Genomic DNA, 19,142 nt, shown 5'->3' with positions numbered 1-19,142 from the left:
ACCTCGGGGTGGACTATGGACAGTGCGGACAGTCTTGGAGAGATGATGTGTCCTGTTCTTGGCCTGTGTTCTGAAGTCTTGAGTCATGGCTGGGAGGCTGCTGTTTTTCTGTTATGGCCTCACCTCTTAGGGACCATGTTCCCATTCATTTCCTCTGAGGGTCTCCCCACCTCTTCCACTGAGGACCACATCCTGGACTTTGGAGAACCCCTTGCAGGCACAAATATGTCCCCAGGTTTCTAGGCATTCTTCCTTCAGGATGCAGGGGCCGAGGCCATACAGAGAGCCAGTGAGTCCCAGCCACAAAGCTGGGCTTGGCACCCTCTCATACAGGCTTTCTTCCTGTGTGAGAACTGAGGTTTTCAGGACTTCAGGTTACAGGGGTTTTGTTTCAACATTCACAATTTTAATATTTCAGAGTCAGGATTTCATAGACTTGAAGGAATTTTATAGACTCTTTCAAGGTTTCAACATTTGGGATTCTGATTGGCACTGAGTACCTGAGAGAGGACTTGACTTGGGTGTCTCTAGCTCCTAATTCATTACCTCCTGTCCCTGGAGCCCCACATACTCCCAGAAAGGCTGGGAACATATGCCCAGCAAGGGGACACGGAGGCCCACTTCAGGGGGATGTGTGGTGTTGGCGTGCGCTGTGTTTCTCTATGGAGTTCTTTGCCAGGTGCTTGCTGCCGTGCCTTCACTGCTCTCCACCCCCACCAGCAGGGTTTGAGGACTGATTTCTCTACATGCCCTTCTTTCCTTCCTTTTCTCCTTCCTTCACTCTCAACCCATTTCCTCACCACTAAAACAGGACAGCTCTTCCCTTCCTCCACCACTGGGTCTTGCCAGCAGGGCCACTCCCTAGCCTGGCTTCTTTCTGGCCACCTGCTAAGGTACTCACGACCAGCACAGGAAGATGACGGAGGCAGAAAGCTGGGACTGGCATCACCTCTCAGGAGGTTGCTTCCAGAAATGCCCTGCCCTAGCCTCTCTGGGGATGTTCCTGAGTATGTTTTTGGCATTGGTGTTGGGAGGAACTTGGATCTGACCTCCTTGGTACCTGCTCCTACCCCTCTCTATAAATACCTTTAGCCCTATAGGAGATGGACATTCCCTCTCCTCCTCTTCCTCCTGACTCCTTTCCCCAACTCCCTCCGTTATCCTGCCTACTCTTCCTGATTGTGTCCTGAGAGTTCATATCTGAAGGACAACCTAGGGTGCCTGTATCTGTGAACTTCTAAAGCAGCCCCTAGTTCCAAATGGAGGATGACTCGGGTCCAACCAGTACCACACCCATGGGTAGCCCTCCATAGCCCGACTGGCTCTTCTAGCTCCCTCCAGTGCGAGCAAGGGTGTCCCCGTCCCTGTGGGAAGCTTTAGAGCTGTCTCCCTTTACTGAATCCTAGCCCCTTTTTATTCCCACTTTATAAAACTATGCTAAAATGCACATAACATTTACAACGATAACCATTTTTTTAAAATCCTCAGCCCATCTGGATTTTGTTTTAAGTTTTTGCTTAACTGACACATAAAAACATGGAAATTGTGCACATGGGTAGATGGCACCATGTGGTGCTTCAATATGTGCGCACATGCATGACATTCAAATTAGGTTAAGTGCATCCATACCCAAACATTTATCATTTCTGTATGATAAAACACATTCAACACCCTTTTTTTTAATTTTAAGTTTTTGGTGTTTCACAACACGTTATTATTAGGGGTGGTTAAAATGACTCACTATAGCTCACCTGTGTCTCACACCTCCTCCTCTTGTCTTCTGTGATGGGAATTGAACCCAGAGCTTTAAGCATGCCATACAAGCCTTCTACTCTTGAGCTACATCCCTAGCTTTTGTTTGTTTATTTATGACAGGATCTAACTATGCCCCAGCTGGCCTCAAACTCACAAAGACCTCTTACCTGAGTTCTGGGATTAAAGGTATTTACCTCCTTCTGGCCTTAAGAAACAATAACAAAGCAACCCCCGCCTTACTTTGAAACAGGGTTGCCCGCTAAGTTGCTGGTAGACATTGTGCTCTTCCTGCCTCAGCCTCCTAAAAAACTGGTTTTATCAGGCCTATACCACCATCTAGCTTCGTTGTTTGGTTGGTTAGGTTTTTACTGCTATTTGTTCGGAGACAGGGTCTCATTGTATAGACCAGGCTGGCCTAGAACTCAGAGATAGACCTGCCTCTGCTTCCCAAGCGCTAGGTGGGACTAAAGGCATGCAACCCCATGCCAGGCATTTGTCCTGTTTTTTAAGTGAGGGTCTCGCTCTGTAGTTTTAAATTCGAAGTCCTCCCACGTCAGCCTCCCGAATGCTGAGCGTGCAGACATATACCACCATGCCTGGCGTGATGTGTTTGGGTGCATGGCCAGTGGCATCAGTTCACGGTGCTGGGCAGTCATCCTCACCATCCACCCTCAGAACGTCCTTCTCTTCCTGAATGGATTCTCTGGCTCCATGGACACAAGCCAGAAGCCCCTGCCAGTCCCTGGCATCGCCATCTATTTGTCTGTCAGTCTCTCTGGATCTAATGGCTTAGGTAAACTCACCCATGTGGAATTCTTTTCACCTTGACCTTTGGTCACTGGTGTCTCTGAGGTTCATCGCTGGTGCAGCAGGTACCGGTCTCTTCATGCTTACAGCTGAGAAGGGTCCCATTGTGTGGATGCACCGCCTCATGGTGCTGATTCGTCATGTGTTCATGGAGACTGTTTTGTGTGTGCCGTTTTTGGTTTTGTCTTGTCTGTGGCTGTGAGCATGGTGTGATGTCTGCAAACATCTGTTCACACCCCTGCTTACAATACTTTTAACCGGAAGAAGCCTTGCTGGAGCATGTGGTAACTTGGTGTTTAGTATTTGAGGACTCACTGGACTGTTTCCCAGGCACTGCGGTATCTGACATTCCTGCCAGCATGTTTCTCCATGCCACACTCCGTCCCTATTCTGTTGAGCTGTGCATGGTCTGATATATGATATCACCCTGACGTCTGGTCCGTGGTCAATCCTGACTCTGTCACAGGTGTCCTTGTTGCCTCTCCTTCCCTCAACATGTGTGTTCTGCACACCCTGTTGAACACTGTTGCTGAGCTGAGCGTCCTACCGCTCCTCTCTCCCTGCAGCTTCTGTCTGTGTTTGAATAAGCCGTGGAATCGTGCTGAGACCCAGGACACTGGACGCCCCCAGGAAGGCGTGAGTGACGCCCCTCTGGTACTATCTACTACTTTCTCCCCTGACCTCACGAAGCTCTGCTGGGGTGGGGGTGGGGTGAAAGAGTTGTGCATCTGCCTGGACTCCCACTGAGCATTTGGGCCCATCGGGCCTCCTGCACTTGCAGTATAAGCAGGCCCGGCTGCAGGCACTGGAGACCATGGCTGAGGTCCTCAAGGAGCGCATTGACATCCTAACCACGAAGTTGCACAAGTCAACACCACAGGACACAGCTGAAGACCTGTCCTCAGACCTGCTGCCCTTGGACCCCAGCATGACACCTGCCACCCCCACACTCACTCCTCCCTCTTGCCTTGGAACCTTAATGTCTACAGGGGGTAGAGAAGCTCCCCAGGCCAAACCCCTTCTCCCCAGCACCTACTTCCAGGATGGTAAGATGCTGTCATGGAGCCCCGACTGGGAGACGCAGAGCCCAAACCTGGGGACTCATATTGAGAGCCAGCCCCAAGGTGGGGCTGGGCAGTGAGTGTCATGCCTGATGGGTAACCCTCAGGCTAGGAGCAACAGAGCCCCATTCCATTTCCTGCCTGGAGAGCAGGATGGGAATTGCCTAGACAATGAGAGTAGGGACAAGAGCTGATGTTCCCTGAGTGACAAACAGCATAGGCCATAGCTGTCTCATCCCATGCTGGGGGAGGGAGGAGGCTCTCCCCAAAGCCTGTTGCCTACCTGTCCTATCTCCCCAAGGGGCAAGAAGGCCATCAAGACCTCCGTGCTCTGCAAGTCCTGTGTCTAGCACCCCTGCCTCAGTATCTCAGGCCATCCCTCACACTCAGCCTTGTCCTGCTGGCTCAAGTCATGGGGCCCTTTCCAGGAGTACCATAGAGGAGAGACACTGGGATCTGGAGAAGAAGCTGCAGAGAGAAATGGCCGCCCTCCAGGCCCTTGGTGCCTGCATGAGGAGGTGAGTCCGGTTTCCTTGCTATGGCCATTAGATCTGCCCCTCAGTCCTCTGTGGAGGATCCTCATGTTAGTCCAGGGGCTACAGCCAAGATTCTGGGTGCATCAGGCCAGGTGGGGAGTGACACAGCTCCCCAGATGTGCCATAGGGTGTGCTGCCTCCAACACTGGCCCACATCACACATCTGGTTTACCTCTGGCTTGAACCCATCACTGGAAAGGGAGACATACTTACCAACAGGCAAGTATGTCTTTGTGCCAGCCCACAGGCCTTGGGAGACCCTCTTGTCTTAGCTTTTCCTCATTGGTTGCTAGCAAGCTGAGTGTATCTGAGGTCTTTGACACAGGATTCATCAGCCTGTTCGGGGTCATTTTCCCACGTTTGATTTCTCAGGATTTATCCTTGTACCTTCTGCCCTGGCCTTGGCCTTTTCTGATGCAGTCCATCCACACAGGTGCTCAGGATGTTCCTTCTGTAGTTTTTATGACCCTTGCTGTGCTCTCACACCCATCTTATCCTGTTCCTTCCTGCTCTTAAAATAACCCATCCTGTCCCACCTCACCCAGTCCTTAGTGGCCCCCACTGAATCCCAGGGCCTGGGAGGCTTTTGTACTGTAGGAACTCCACAGTTGACCCTCAGCAGGTGCCAACAGAAAGCTAAGGGTTTCCTCTGTCTGCCCCTGTGGTTTCTGTTCTTTCTAGGACCTGGGAGTATATTTGGTTAACCCTCCTGAAAATTTCCTCTGCCTCCCAAAGCATCTCCCTTCACCTGCCTACTGTTCTCTCACCTGGGCCTTGTCGGGGGCTCCCTCCAGCAATAGAAGCTGTGTGGTGCTCAAGGCCCCCACCTCGGGCCTCCTTTCTGGGATTCTTTGTGCTACCCACCAGAGGGACCAACCCACGTCTCTGTCACTATGCTGTCCTTAGACTGCAGCACCCGAGGCAGGTGATTCCAGCCTGAAGAGCCTTTTCACAGAGTTGTGGGTGTGCATTCTGGAGGAGGCTGGAAGGTCACTGCCATGGAGGCTTAGCTGGTCCCGTGTCTACGCTTGATAGAGGTCACCAGGTTAGCCTCTGACCTCAGTTTGGTCCCCAGGTGCAGGGGCCATGTTATACTGCTAACCACAGTTTTTACTTGGCAACTGGTTAGTTAGCTTAGAAGATAGTTCCTCTCATACAAGGAGAAGCTATGCACGTCCAGGGGTGAGAGCAGATGCCATGGACTCAGAGCAGGGGAATAAGCTGTGAAGGAGGCTGTGGTTATTGTGGTTGTGGTGTAGAAGCCAAAGGGTGGCTGCTTCTTCACTTCTGGCCCAACCCTGGGAGAGGGCCTAGATGTCAAATCTCAGCAAGCTCATACTTCTTCCCTTTCCCAGCACATCCACCTACAGCAGAAGGCAATGTGACCTCCCCAACCCCTGCCTCTGTACCTCCTGGAGCTAGGACATTTCTTTCCAGATGCCTCCCCACTAGGAAACCTACCCCTCCTCTAATGAACTTGACCTTAGAAGGTGATGGGTTTGTTGTTTCCTGGACAGGGAGGCCTGTGCCTTCATTGACTTATAATGGCCAGTAGGGGGAAGCATTGTGCTGAGATTTTCCTCTGCTACTGAGCCAACCCCATTCCAGCATGGACTGTTCCAGAATTTTCAGAGGTTTAATTTCGGTATCCCAGGCTCCTAGATGGACAGGTTAGGTGACCCCAACAGCTCAGACCCAGGCGCATAAGGCCCTGGTGCCAAGATTCCTGGTACAAAGCTGTAGGGGTTGTGGCCTGACTTCTCCTCCAGGGGTGTTCAACTTGTTGGAATTTCTTGCCCGCTTTATCATCTACAGAGTTCATACTATGCACCCCCAATAGAGTTTTTAAAATTCCAAAGTACATTCGGTTTGTGTTGGGTGTATTCTTAAGCTATCCTGGGGCATGTGTCATGTGTGAGCTGCAGGTTGGACACACCTGTGCCATCTTTCCACTGTGTTCCCGCCCCAGATGAACACACTGTGTGGGTCACAGGGCTCTACAGGACAGTACTAGCCCAGTAGTCCAAGAGAGACCAGAAGAGGCAGAAATAATGCTCAGAACCTTTCCCCAGAAAGGTGGGGGCTCTGGGAGAGTAGGGAGAAGGCTTGCTAGTCCCATTAGGTGGCCAGGTGGCCCTGCTGGTTTACTTCTGCGGGTCTTTTCCAGGCCTGTGGTTTTTCCTTCAATTCCCCTCAGGTGCACATCTAAGGTCTGGACCTCTTGGACTGAGTCTGGGTGGGATCCTCTCCTCCACTCCACAGGCACTTGGTGATGGGTGATCCCAGCCTGTCACCATCTTCTCACAGCTGAGGCCACTAGGAGTTCTAGCCAGCTGTCCATAGGGCTTGACCCACCTGTCTTCACATTTAACTCCACCCCATTGTTCCTGCTTTCTGGAAACTACTTCTATGTCTATAATCCCATAGTGCCTTGCAGCCTTAATGTATGTCCATATGCTCAGACAGACCTTTACTCCAGGCAGGGGCTGGGTGTGATCATACCATATTCTAGCCCTGCACAGTACTCAAGCTGAAAAAGGCTCTCTCTCTGTGGACCTAAAGACACAGGATTGGATAATATATTTGGTGATTCAGGTGGAGTCCAGGTCACTATGTGCCAGGACAGATGGTGCCTAGGGAAGACAGTAGAGTGAGCCAAGGCTGTGTTTACCACCCACACCAGCCAATTTACATATTCACCCCTGTGATTCAAAGCTTCCTAATCCCTGCAGCTGCTGCACACACCTGCCCCGGGCAGCTTGCTGCCCGCTGGGGTTCTTTTGACTTGGGTAAAGGCCATAGCCTTTCCTGTCTGAGGGAGGGCAGCCACCTGAGACTGTGAAGAATAGAGAATTAGAATCCTTAGTCATGCTCTACTTCTCTTCTGATGACCAAGCCCTACATCAAAGCCCAGCAGTAGGGCAGAGCCACAGTGCTAGCCATGGGGTGGCAGTGTGAGGTGTCACCCACATAGCTTGTGGGTGGTCTTCTTAGCAGCTGACAGGGATGGCCAGGATAGCTGCCACCTACAGTTCTGGTCATGAGCTGACACTGCACACTGGCTGAACTGCTACACACACACACACACACACACACACACACACAAACACACATTCATGAATGTGTGCATGCATACACACAGTGGCCACACTTGGCTGATGGAGGCCACGGCTCCATCTTGGCCATCTTGCAAGTCATCCATATCCAAGTACCACGTGCTCATTGCTGTTCTCTGGGTCAAAGGCTTGTCCTCCGCCAGGGCTTAAGCCCTCAGTTCTGGCTGTAGACATACTGCCTGGGTCTTAGGGTATTACTGCTGAGTTAGGGTATTTGCACCCATCCTTTCCCCTGCCCCCGTTCTGATCATGACTTCACTCATCATATACTCATTGTCTTCTAGCTCACTTGGGGTGTCAGCTGCACCAGCCCCCACTTGTGGCTCCCTTTGGCAGGAGGAGATGTCAGAAGCCAAAAGGGCAGGCTTGGTAATGCCCGGGACCACCCAGAGCTGCGGTAAGGGCGAGCCTGCAGATAGGCCCTGGGCTGGCTGGTCGGGTGGCCATGGGGGCCTCCCATGGGCCTCTTCCACTGCCTAGCTCAAGCTTGGTCTTGCAGGGTAGAGACCTTTTTCTATGTGGATGGCAGACACATCTCAGTATTAAAGTGTTTTGAGGCTCTCCAGCCCCCACCACCTACTCTGCTCCTTTTGTGGCTGTCATGATGTATATTTTTGCGGTCTCTAGAATAGCCACTCACCCTTGTTTCCTTTCTTGTGTCAGTCAGCTCTTTTCTTTAGTACTCTTGTTTAGTATTTTTCTTTAGTACTTAAGTATCCTTGTTCCTAGGTTTCAGCTAAGGAAGCTCAGGGCTGAAGAGCTGACACCTGGAAGGGTATAAGGCATTCCCCCGCTGACCACAGAAGCCACAGAGGCCTGGGGGAGCCTACCTGCCCTCAGGGTGCAGCCAGCTAGTGGTCTGTAGGCTTCAGGGAGAACCTTCCTGCCCAGTGTGACATGGAGCTGTATGCTGGATTTGAGCAAGCCTGGGACTCTGTTCACTGTGTCGTTGCTATTTGCTTATTTTCCTCAAAGAACAGGTTTTGAGTGTGATAGTAAGATATCATCCTATAAGCCCAGCACGTAGGAGGCTGAAGGAAGAGGATCACAAATTTAAAGTCAGACTGGGTAATACAGAGTTACAGGCTCGCCTGGGATACACAGCGAGTGAGACCTAACAAACAAACAACAACACAACAAATTCAAAAATAAGACCACACACACATGGGAAACAGGCAGGGCTATACAGCTCAAGTGTAGAGTGCTTGCCTAGCATGTATGAAGCCATGGGTTCAATCCCCGAAATCACATAATGAAACCAAGTCAAGCAGCAATAAGAAAAATGATCATGCCTGGCTTTGAGAAACATAAAGAGTAAATGTGGCCCTTAGCATTGCCCAGATCCCCCAACCACACAGAGAAGGCCTATGGCATCAGAGCCTGAAAAGGCCTGGGCTTTTTCAGTGGGTAGGGGATGCCTCAGACGAGGCTCAGAGCCATGGGCATGGCTGGCAGGTGTGAGTCAGCTCTTTCGTGAACTTACAGAGAAGTATGTGTATGTGTGGTGAGGGGCTGTCTGCTGTGTGAGAACCAGCAGGTGGAGGCTCTGCCCGACTCTCTCCACTTAGAATAGGATATCTGGGGCTTCAGGCAAGGCTGCCAGCTCTCCCCAGGCTCCGGGGCTACAACAAACATCAGTGGTCCGTGAGCTTATTGCTCCTTGCCACTTGCTATCATAACTGACATTGATCACAGATTAAGCCCTACTCCAGCAAATTTTTCATTTTAGGGCAGGAGATGGCAGGTGAGAATTCTGAGCCAGGATGGGCAAAAATCGTATGTGTGGCAATTGTCAGCCAGCAAAGGCTCTGGCTGATTTTTTTAGTTACTTGTTTCTGTGACAAAGTACCCCACTAGAATTAAGCCTAAGGAAGAAGAGGTTATTTGTGCTCACACTTCAAAGGGAGAGACTATCGTAGTGGAAAGACAGGGCAGCAGGAGCTTGCGGAAGCTGGTCACGTTGCCTTGGCTGCCAGAAAGCAGGGAGTCACGGATGCTGGTGCTCCATCCAGGACCTGAGCCCATGCGATGCTATGACCCAGGGTCAAGGCGGGTGGTCTTACCGCAGCAAGCCTACTCTAGATAAACGCCCAGAGGCTTGTCTCCCAGCTGATTCCAGAGCCTGCCTAGTCGGCAATATTAACATTGCATGTATCTCCAGCCTGTTTCTGAGCAGCTGCTATAACAGCCTGAACTTATGACAAACAGATTTGTGGGCTCACGGTTCAGAAGATGGGAAGTTTGAGAGTACTGCCAAGGGCCTCTTACTATCCCATCACATAGCAGAAGGCCACGCCCTCCCGTTTGTTCTGTTTTCTATTGAGCCAGGCCTTTTGAGGCTGGACTCTTTTTAACCCACTTCTGATTCTCCTTCCTCTGTTTCCCAAGAGATGGCTTACAGGTGTGTGCCACCAGATCCAGTTTATGGAGTGCTGGAGATGGAACTTAAGGCAAGAGCCAATGTGCTACACCCATAACCCAGCCCTCCCCTTTATGATAAGTCCATTCCTGGCTTTAGTGGCCCAATCACCATTTACAAGCCTTACCTCCTAACCCTGTTACATGATTATTAAATCTACATAAATTTGAGAAGGAAAGTTTAAGCCAGGGCAAAGCCCTGAAGGTGTAGTCCAGAGAGTCAGTGAGATTTCTAGAATACCGCTGGGCTCTGCCCACTCCTGTCTAGGCTTATGTACACTCTTCCTCCAGACTGACTGAATGGAGTTTGCTGTTGTGAGAGAGTCAAGAGCAATTCCTGATCACAACAGGATGACCATTTCATCCAAGCGTCTGGCCCTTTCCTTACAAGTGTCTTATCCCTCAGCCTCATTTGCCATTCTCTCAAATGCTAGTAAGTCACAGGGACAGCAAATGAGAATGAAGCTCTCAATGCCAGCTATTAGTAGTACAAGCAACATTGTTTAGTGGAACTTTCTGGACTTCAACACCTAGATATCTCTGCTCAGTAGGATGTTTGTTGCTGAGGGATAGTGTAGCTGTCAGACACGTATGGCTGTCAAGACTTCGAACTGTAGTCAGTGTGATGATGTGAAGTAGATGTTAGCGTGTGTGTGTTTGTGTGTGTAGAGGCCAGAAAATAACCTTGAGTTGCAGTCCTCAGACACCCCACCTTGTGTTTTGAGACAGAGTCTCTCAGCGGCTGGAACTCACCACACAGGCTAGACTGGGCTGTCTGGAGAGCCCAGGCTTTGCTTTTCTCCCCTCTGAAACATTGGGGTTACATGTGCACCCCACCACACCTAGCTTTGTTGCTGCTGTTTGTTTGTTTGTGGAAACAGAGGGTTTCTCCTGGCTGTCCTGAAACTCACTCTTTAGACCAGGCTGGTCTCTAATTCAGAGATCTGCCTGTCTCTGCCTCTCAAGTACTGGTATTAAATGTTTGTATCACCACTTCCCAGCTAGCTTTTTTAAAAAGATTTCTTTACTCTATCTTATGTGTATGGGTATTTTGCCTGCATGCACTAATACGTACGTGCTCCTCGTGCATGCCTGGGGCGATGGATCCCCTGGAACCAGAGGAGAGCTGCCATGTGGGTGCTTGGAATTGAACCCAGGTCCTCTAGAAGTACTCTTAACCTTTGAGCCATCTCTCCAGTGCCCCGATTTTTAATACAAAGGTGTTGGGGTCAAACTTAGGTCCCCATTTTTCTCCTCTAAATGTACAAAGATAAACACCAACTGTGCCTTTTGCTGCTTTTCTGAAAGCAAACCTCCACTCACTCTTAGACTCTACAGGTCTCCCCTAGGGGCAGAGGAACAATGGGCTGTAATTGAGCACTCTTGCTATCATCATCATCATTATCATCATCGTCCTTCCTACCATCTCACTGGGTCCTCATTGTACGGCTTTAGGTGGTGCTGAATTCTTGGGGGGCCTCCCTAATTGCCTTTGGAGGGAGTTATGGATTAGGGTGGGCTTATTCTCTGCTGGTGGGGGAGATGTGGGAGAGCTGGGAACTGACCTGGTTTTTTTCTGGGTCACAGAATCAGTGCTCAGGGACGTACAGTCTGTAGTTCCCTGTGACTTTTTGGGGTGCTGGTGTGGGTAAGGAGACCAAGATCTGCCCGCTCAGATGCATGGCCTAGAGTTTTGGCTTCTCATCTTTAGGGTCAGTGGAAGGGTGATGGAGTCCAGGTACCTGCTCTGCCCTCAGTCTCCCACAAGTCCTCAGCTATAGAAGTGGAGCCTCTTCTCATGCAAAGAAATGGGAGTTCAGCCAACCCAAGAGTTGTGTCCAGTTAGATAGGGGGTCCCCAAGAGTACCCAAGTGCTCAGTATGTGCCCTGTGGCCATACCCTGCCACCCCCTAGTGGAAGCCTCCACAGGGCAGGGAACACCAACAGTATGTCCAGCCTGGGCTCTGGGTGGGGGTGGGGAGCATCAGAAAGAAGAGAAGCCCCTTTTGCTACCCTTCAGGACTTTGTAACCTACTGGGGACATAATCTATAATATCCAGAATTCCTAGGAGCACCCACCCTGAACTTACCTCTCTGAAGCACATACCCACCTGAGAACCATTGGCAACAACCATGGCTTCTGCCTGTCAGGCCTTGTAAGGCCATTACGGAAGCCTCACACAGGGAAGCTGTGTTCCTTCAGATGTTCTGGCTGGCCAGTGCTTTGTTCCAGGTCACCTAGAAAGTGCAGGACAGAGCTGAGAATGGGACCTGGGTCTGTTTGGTGGTTCTTGTCAACTATGCTAACTTGCTTCTGGAATGAATGGTGACCAGAGTGGGGCACAGTGAGCTTAAGGGAATACAGGCACATGGCAGCCATGGTCTCCCAGGAGCCTTCAGGGAAGGGGCCCTTCTTGAAGTGTGTGATACCAGCACAGTCCTTGTGTCATGGGCCTTCCCTCCCGGCCTCTGGCCTCAGTTTCCTTGCAGGCCAAGAAGTGCTGAGGCTCAACCAGGAGAGAGGCTCAGAGCGTACCTGCCACTCAGGTGCCCTCCTCCGTGGTCTGCAGGTCAGCAGGAACCCGAGGGGCCATGTTCTGGAGGCCTGCATGGCGGGCACCTGACCAATCTCCAGCTGAAATCCCTGAGCTTTCTCGAGTCACTGAAGGTATGTCCCACCCCATGATCCTAAGCCAGTGACAGCAGTGTCCCCTTTAGGCTCCTTCTGTGAGATTATCTGTGAGCAGCATCTGCCCCAAGGCTGAGTAGGAGGCTCCAAAACACAGAACTGGAAGGTTTAAAAGTAGTCCCCAGCCCTGTCCCTCAGCCTGGAAGCTCAGGTAGAAAGAGTAGTCGGTAGCTTAGAGGAACAGGCCCAGCCCAGGCATGGGATCTACTAAGGTGATCCTCATAACCCATTGCCAGCAAGGCACAGTTGAACTCTGGGGTGTGGGGTCTCATGACAGCTGGACCAACACAAGCAGGAGCAAGCACTGGACCTTCTGCGGCAGCAGGCAGAGCAGGAGGTCTGGGAGACGCAGATGGCACTGGATGAACTTGTCTTCAAACACCAGCTGAAGGTCGGTGGGCTGCCCCTCCTGAGGCCCCTCCTGAGGCCCCTCCTGAGGCCCCTCCTGAGGCCCCTCCTGAGGCCTTGAGTGGTGTGCTATTCCTGTCCAGTGTCCCTTCCACCCACCCGGCCTGAGGCCCCTCTAGAGTAGGCTCTGTAGCTGTGTACAGGGAGGTGTCAGCAGTCTGGGAGAGAACAGAGTCACATGGACTGGGGACATGGACTTGTTTGAAGAGACTGGATGCTTCAGCCACTTATGTCCTGGGGCATCCACATTGGGGTGCCCATGGCAGGTTCCAAAGCTGGGTCACAGGTCTTTGCCTTCCACTCATCCCAGTCTAGGACCTCTTGGGCATTGTGCAGCAGGGTCTCTTGTTGGAGCCCAGAGCTGTGATCTACAAATTCCAGTATGTCTCTCTTGCCTGATCCTGTGATCCAGCCTAGCCTGGCTGGCTGCAAAACCACCTCTCTCACTCTGCAACACCAGACTCTTCTGTCTTCACAGCAGCTGATGGAGAAAACCTCAGCCCAGCAAAGGCCGAAAAAGACGTTGAAACTGGAGCAGCAGCAGATGTGTGGTGGCCTAGAGCCGAGCACGTTCTCTCTCAACACCATGATGACTGGATTGAAGTGAGGCCAAGGCTGAGACCAGACGCCACCCCCCAGGGTTGAGGAGGGTGGGATGGCCCTTAAATTCAGGTTTCCAGTGCTGGCAATGACAGCCAATTCTGGTGGTTTTCTGACCCTTCAGATCACCACCCTCACCATATAGAGACAACACCAAGTCCTCGAAGTACCCTGGGGAGGCAAAGGCAGTTTTTGCAGGTGAGTGTCCTGGGTGACTGTGCTGGAAGGTAAGGGGTACAACAGGGGTGAGGATGGTGTTGTAGTGCCTCCCAGAGGAGCTTTTAGTCTTGGGGAGCTAGTCACACCAAGCCTGATTTGGCCAGTTTCCTGGAAAGCTGGCCCTTCTGTCCAGTTCTGGTGGCCATAAAGTACATTTGGAGACTTTTTATTATCTCTACATTCAGGCTTTTGCTAGGATGTGCAATATGCTCTGCTGTACGGCTGTTGGGTGGAACATTCTGCAATGCCAGTTAGACCAGTCAGTGCACAGAATTGCTCAAATCTACTCTGTGCTTGAGGATTTTCTGCCTTATATTTGCTATCGTTGGGGTGGGGTGAGGAAGCACACTGCTGAAATGTCATGTTGTACGCTTGCTAGAGCTCAGCAATTGAGTTAGTGCTACTACCACATAAACATTTACCATTCTAAGCCAGGCTAAAGGTGGTGGAGCCTTAATCCCAGCATTTGGGAGGCAGAGGCAGGTGGATATCTGTGAGTTCAAGGCCAGCCTTGAACTACAGAGTGAGTTCCAGGACAACTAAGCCTAGACAGACAAACCCTGTCTTGAAAACAAACAAGCAAATGACAACAACAAAAAACAGAAACAAAAAAACAACAACAAAAACATTTAGGATTCTGGTGAGCTCTTGGTGAATTGACCCTTTTGATATGTGACGCTTCTGCAGTATTTTTTTGCCTTAGGGTCTACTTGCATATAAGCTTGTTTTTGTTTTAGGTTTTTTGTTTGTTTGTTTGTTTGTTTGTTTTCTATTCTAGAATTTTAGGGTCTTCTAGCTGGCCTGGAACTCATTAGGTAACTGAAGATGACCTTAAATTTCTGACCCTCCTGCCTCTGCCTCCCAAATGCTGGGATTACAAATGTGCATACTTATGCCTGCTTTATGCTGTGAATCTGGGCTTCATGCATGCTGGTCCTTATTAGCTGAACCACATACTCTGCTTTGACATTTGTAGTCTACTCCAGCTTTTCTGTCCCTGCCTTGCTACACTCTTACTTTCTGTTTGGGTCTTTGGTTGTTGTTTTGGTTTTGTAAGACAGGGTTTGTGTGTGTGTGTGTGTGTAGCCTTGGCTATCCTGGACTTGCTTTATGGACCAGGCTGGCCTTGAACTCACAGAGATTCACCTGCCTTTACCTCCTGAGTGCTGGAACTACAGGTATGTGCCACCATGCCCTGCTATCTTTCATTCTCTCTTCCTCTTTCATTTCCTCTTTCCTCATTTTATCTGCCTCTTTTTGGGTTAAATTTGGATTTGGTTTGTTAATACAGGCTCTCACTCTGTAACCCAGTTTGGCTTAGAGCTATGTACCCAGGCTAACCTCTAACTCATAACAGCCCTTCTACTCCCTCCTCTGGAAGCTGAGACTCCCCAGCCAAGATGAAAGTTTTGAATGATTCCATCTTTGTTGTTGAACTCCAGTTCATGATAAACTATAGCTCCACAGTTTAGTGGGTGTGTTAGGCTACAGGTGATTTCTCTTTTATCTATAGCACAAAACGCTCATAGAATTTTATACTAATAAGGTAGTACTATATTTATGCTAGTGCATTAAAATATGTTTCAGTGGGGGGAGGGGCTGAAGAAAAAGCTCAGTGGTTAAGAGCACTCGATTTACTTGCAGAGGACAGCACCTACACTGAGTGACTCAACCACCTATAGCCAGTTCCGGAGCATCTGACTCCTCTGGCCTCCACCTGCACACGTGTGGACATTCCCACACAGCACACACCCAGACACATAATTTAAAATAATAAAAATACATTTAAAAGTGAATCTTAAAAATGTTTCTAAGCCTGTCATGCGTTGATTTTTTTTTTCCTGACAAATGATTCTTTTTTTTTTTTTTTTGCCTTTCTTTCTTTTTTTTTTAAGATTTCTTTATTTTACATATGAGTGCTCTATTTGTGTGTACATGTGCATGTCAGAAGAGGGCACTAGATCTTATTATAAATGTTTGTGAGCCACCATATGGTTGCTGGGAATTGAACTCAGGACCTCTGGAAGAGCAGACAGTGCTCTTAACCTCTGAGCCATCTCTCCAGCCCAAATGATTCTCTTTTATTAGTTTCAAATTATACACAGGCTTAGAGTGAGAATGTAAGCAGTTCCCAGCCACTATTTGGACATCCCTGTTTCTGTGGGAAGAACTGTATTTCTGGCTGACATCATTCCCATGTCCTTCACCTGATTTCTGACACACACATCTACCAGTAACAAAAACAAAATAAAAACTGATTATATGTTCAGGAACATCTTCATTCCATTTTTTTTGTTTCTTATATATTCTATCCTGGACATAATACTTGAGTGGACTTTAATATTTTTAATTTTTTTAAAAATAGGGTACCCTAGACCTCACTATGTAGACCAGGCTGGGCCTTCAACTCGCAGATATCTGCCTGCTTCTGATTCCTGAGTGCTAGAATTAAAGGCATGGATGCCATGCCTGGGTCTGGGTAGGCTTTTTTTTTTTTTTTAGTGTGTGTGTGTGTGTGTGTGTGTGTGTGTGTGTGTGTTACAGGGCTAGGGTTGACCCCAGGCTTCCTACAGTCTCATTCCCAGGAGTCACAGCTCCACCCATAGTGTCTTCTTCCTTACTTTGCTCCAAGTGCAAGAAACCCACTCCATCATTCCTTAATTCATTTGTAGGCACTGTGTCTGTCTGCTCTGGCTGCTTTTCTGTTTTTCATGACATTTGTAATGACACCCTCAAGTTTGCTTTATGTTCATGTGCTGGGGTCTGTTAAGAGTCTTTGATCTATGGATTTATCGATTTCTTCAGATTGGAAAACTCTCAGGTCTTATTTTTACAAATACCTTCTCTATCTTCCTTATCTCTCTTTTTCTGCAAAAATTTTAATTGTGTGTATGTTAGGCCACTTGATGCTGTGAGTTCTTTTTTCAGCAATGTATAATCTTCTATTAATCATTGTGGTTTTCATTTGAAGTGTTTTACATGTTCATTTCTGAAAGTTCTATTCAGATCTCTCCTTATGTCCTCCTTAGTTGTACTAACCCTTCCATTTTCATTTTTATTATTTTATTTTATGTATATGGGTATTTTGACTACATATATATATCTGTACCACTGTGTACATTATCTGGCATCTACAGAGGCCAAAAGAAGGCATCAGATCTCCTGGAACAGGACTTACAGACTGTTACAAGCTGCCATGTAGATGCTGGGAATCCAACCCAAGTCTTTCAGAAGAGCAGCTGGTGCTCTGAACCGCTGAGCCCTCTCTTCAGTAAAGAGTACTTTCCCTTTTAAATAGGAATACCATTATGAAAGCTTCTTTTCTATTTACACTTCATTCATTCATTCATTTATCAAGGGACCTCTGTAACATGGCACCTCTAGCAAAAATTGAGAAAAAACTCCACCCGATCAGTCCTGGGGATTAAATGCAGGTAGTCAGGCTTGGTAGCAAGCATCTTTATGGTGGAGCCACCTTGCCAGTTATGAAAAACTTGTAGCACCCATCTCTGGGCTGATTTTAGTCCCTGACTCTCCGCTCTGCTTGCTGCTGGGTGCTGTGAGTGTTACCTTGGCCTAAGATATTTTTGTTTCTATGCACCATGATTTTCTTAAAACATAGTACCATAGCCTAGCTCTCTTGAAATGTTGCCATTGTTGATCTCTTATTTCCTTTGTTTCTGTCTCTGAGCACTGTGCTGGGCTGTTGATATCAACTATCTCAAAATTGCTCTTTGATAGGTATGAGAATGTATGTAAATATGTATGTATAAAACACATTTTCAAATATGATAAGTCCAGTTCCTCTTGCCCTTTCTTGGTGGGATGTCAAAAATATCCTTTAATTATTTTTAATTAAAAAGCCTTTTCCATGAAACCCACCATAGCAAGGTGGCTGACATGGGTCAGCTGTGTGAGCAGGAAGTCTGGGCTCTGCAGTGCCCCTGCCCTGCTTGGTGCTAGACTCTAGACATCCTACCCCTCTGGCCTCAGTGTCTTCTGTGAGAGCAAGGGCTGTTATCCCAGTACAATTGTGTTTGGTCTGCTCCTGCAGGTCTTATGTCAAAGCCTCAGCTTACAAGGCCACCAGTCCCTTCCAGCATTGCCTCAAGATCCAGTGTGAAGCTCTGTGTCAGAGGTAGAGTCTTTTTTCCCCCAGACATGCTTTGTTTATCTGGCCCTCCTGTAGGAAAGGCCCCTAAGCACATGCTACTTGGTTCTCTTAGGACCCAACCAAGGCCTGCTTTCTCTCTCAGAGCCGATGCAGCAGGACCTAGCCTCCTCCCAGCTGGCTGTAGCCAAGTTCCACTCTTCAGACAGCTCTACCTACCAGGTACAAAGAATAGGGGACAGTTTTGAGGCAACATGACACTGGTGATAGGTAGTGGGTCCCCATTGACCCTGGTCTTGGGAGGGCCACCCTGCCTTCCAATCATCCATCCTTGCAGCTGGTAGCCACCCCAACCACTCCTCCTACCCTGGGTGACATCTGAGGGCCTGCATGACAGCAGGATACTTTGGGCAGGGCTTTGCACGGTCCAGCCTGCCTTGCTAAAACTCTACAGAGCATAAACATATATCCTGCCTAGCTTGGGGTGAGCATGAGGCCAGGATGAGAAGGACCCTGCCTGCCCTTTGGGAACTTACAATCAGGAAGGGGGTGCCTTGCCAAGAAAGACTGCTGGATATTCAGGAGGACTTTTTGGAGCCTGTGGCTTCTTCCTGAGAGCCAGTATCTGCTCCTGACCTTTGAGAAGTCCTAGCAGTGACAAGACTTAGTTGCTCTGCTTCTCTGCAGTGGAGCATAGAGAGACCAGAGCCAGGAACCGAAAGGTCCAGAACCTTGCACCATTTCACTATCGCAATGCTAGAGCAGAATCTGAGAGATGAAGAGTTGCATTCACAGCACCAGGCTGCAGTGCTACGACTGCGTGAGCTGGCGCTGGAGGAAAAGACCTGTGCAGAGCTGGCCTTCCTGGAGCATCAGATGGGGTGAGTGCATGCTTGTGACTGGCTCTGGTCCCCCACTCTCACCACACCTGGACACAGCCGTCCTTCTCTAAGGATCTCTAATGATCTCTAATGATCCAAGTGATAGACATTTGCCGAAAGTTATGTAAGATAGTAAAGTGTCCCAAACAAAACTAAAATAAAAAACTGCTGTTGTCCCTCTCTGTGACATCTGTAACATTTCCAGTGTGTCCCATAGTGTTGATAAGGTCTTAGGCCTTGTGTCACCACATTAACTGTGCAATACAAGAGTAGTGCAGAATGTTAGCATTCCCTTGGCCTGTCCCCAGCTAAGACCTTTAGTGTGTGTCCAACTTTTCACCATTATGAACACTGAGAGACTCTTCTTTGACATGGGATTTCCAAAACATCCTGAAGCCTGTTGGCCTTGTTGGGGCTAGCTTCAGAATGCTCCTCTATTCACAATCCAATACATGCTGGGCATGACATGCTGAGGGTGGAATAGGCCTTGGAGTCAGTGGAGAACCCCTCGCCTGGATGTGGTCTCCAGGTAGGAGACTCT

At 49.2% G+C, this 19,142-nt stretch overlaps 1 protein-coding gene across 1 annotated transcript in view; it reads left to right on the top strand.

Annotated features, from left to right (window-relative positions):
- The window catches only part of Ccdc187 (coiled-coil domain containing 187), a 46,915-nt gene that overhangs the window by 14,053 nt on the left and 13,720 nt on the right, over nucleotides 1-19,142 (top strand). Inside the window, exons 6-16 of the mRNA XM_060390518.1 lie at nucleotides 3,129-3,198; nucleotides 3,344-3,608; nucleotides 3,925-4,141; nucleotides 7,560-7,672; nucleotides 12,264-12,361; nucleotides 12,660-12,773; nucleotides 13,269-13,393; nucleotides 13,515-13,588; nucleotides 17,664-17,747; nucleotides 17,836-17,942; nucleotides 18,408-18,601. Of these exons, the coding sequence (XP_060246501.1) occupies nucleotides 3,129-3,198; nucleotides 3,344-3,608; nucleotides 3,925-4,141; nucleotides 7,560-7,672; nucleotides 12,264-12,361; nucleotides 12,660-12,773; nucleotides 13,269-13,393; nucleotides 13,515-13,588; nucleotides 17,664-17,747; nucleotides 17,836-17,942; nucleotides 18,408-18,601 (1,461 nt within the window). The remainder of the gene's footprint in view (nucleotides 1-3,128; nucleotides 3,199-3,343; nucleotides 3,609-3,924; nucleotides 4,142-7,559; nucleotides 7,673-12,263; nucleotides 12,362-12,659; nucleotides 12,774-13,268; nucleotides 13,394-13,514; nucleotides 13,589-17,663; nucleotides 17,748-17,835; nucleotides 17,943-18,407; nucleotides 18,602-19,142) is intronic.

The sequence above is a fragment of the Meriones unguiculatus genome, chromosome 8 (assembly GCF_030254825.1).
Source record: "Meriones unguiculatus strain TT.TT164.6M chromosome 8, Bangor_MerUng_6.1, whole genome shotgun sequence".
NCBI classification, from domain to species: Eukaryota; Metazoa; Chordata; class Mammalia; order Rodentia; family Muridae; genus Meriones; species Meriones unguiculatus.
The sequence above is the reverse complement of the archived record's forward strand: the minus strand, read 5'-3'. Positions and strand labels throughout refer to the sequence as shown.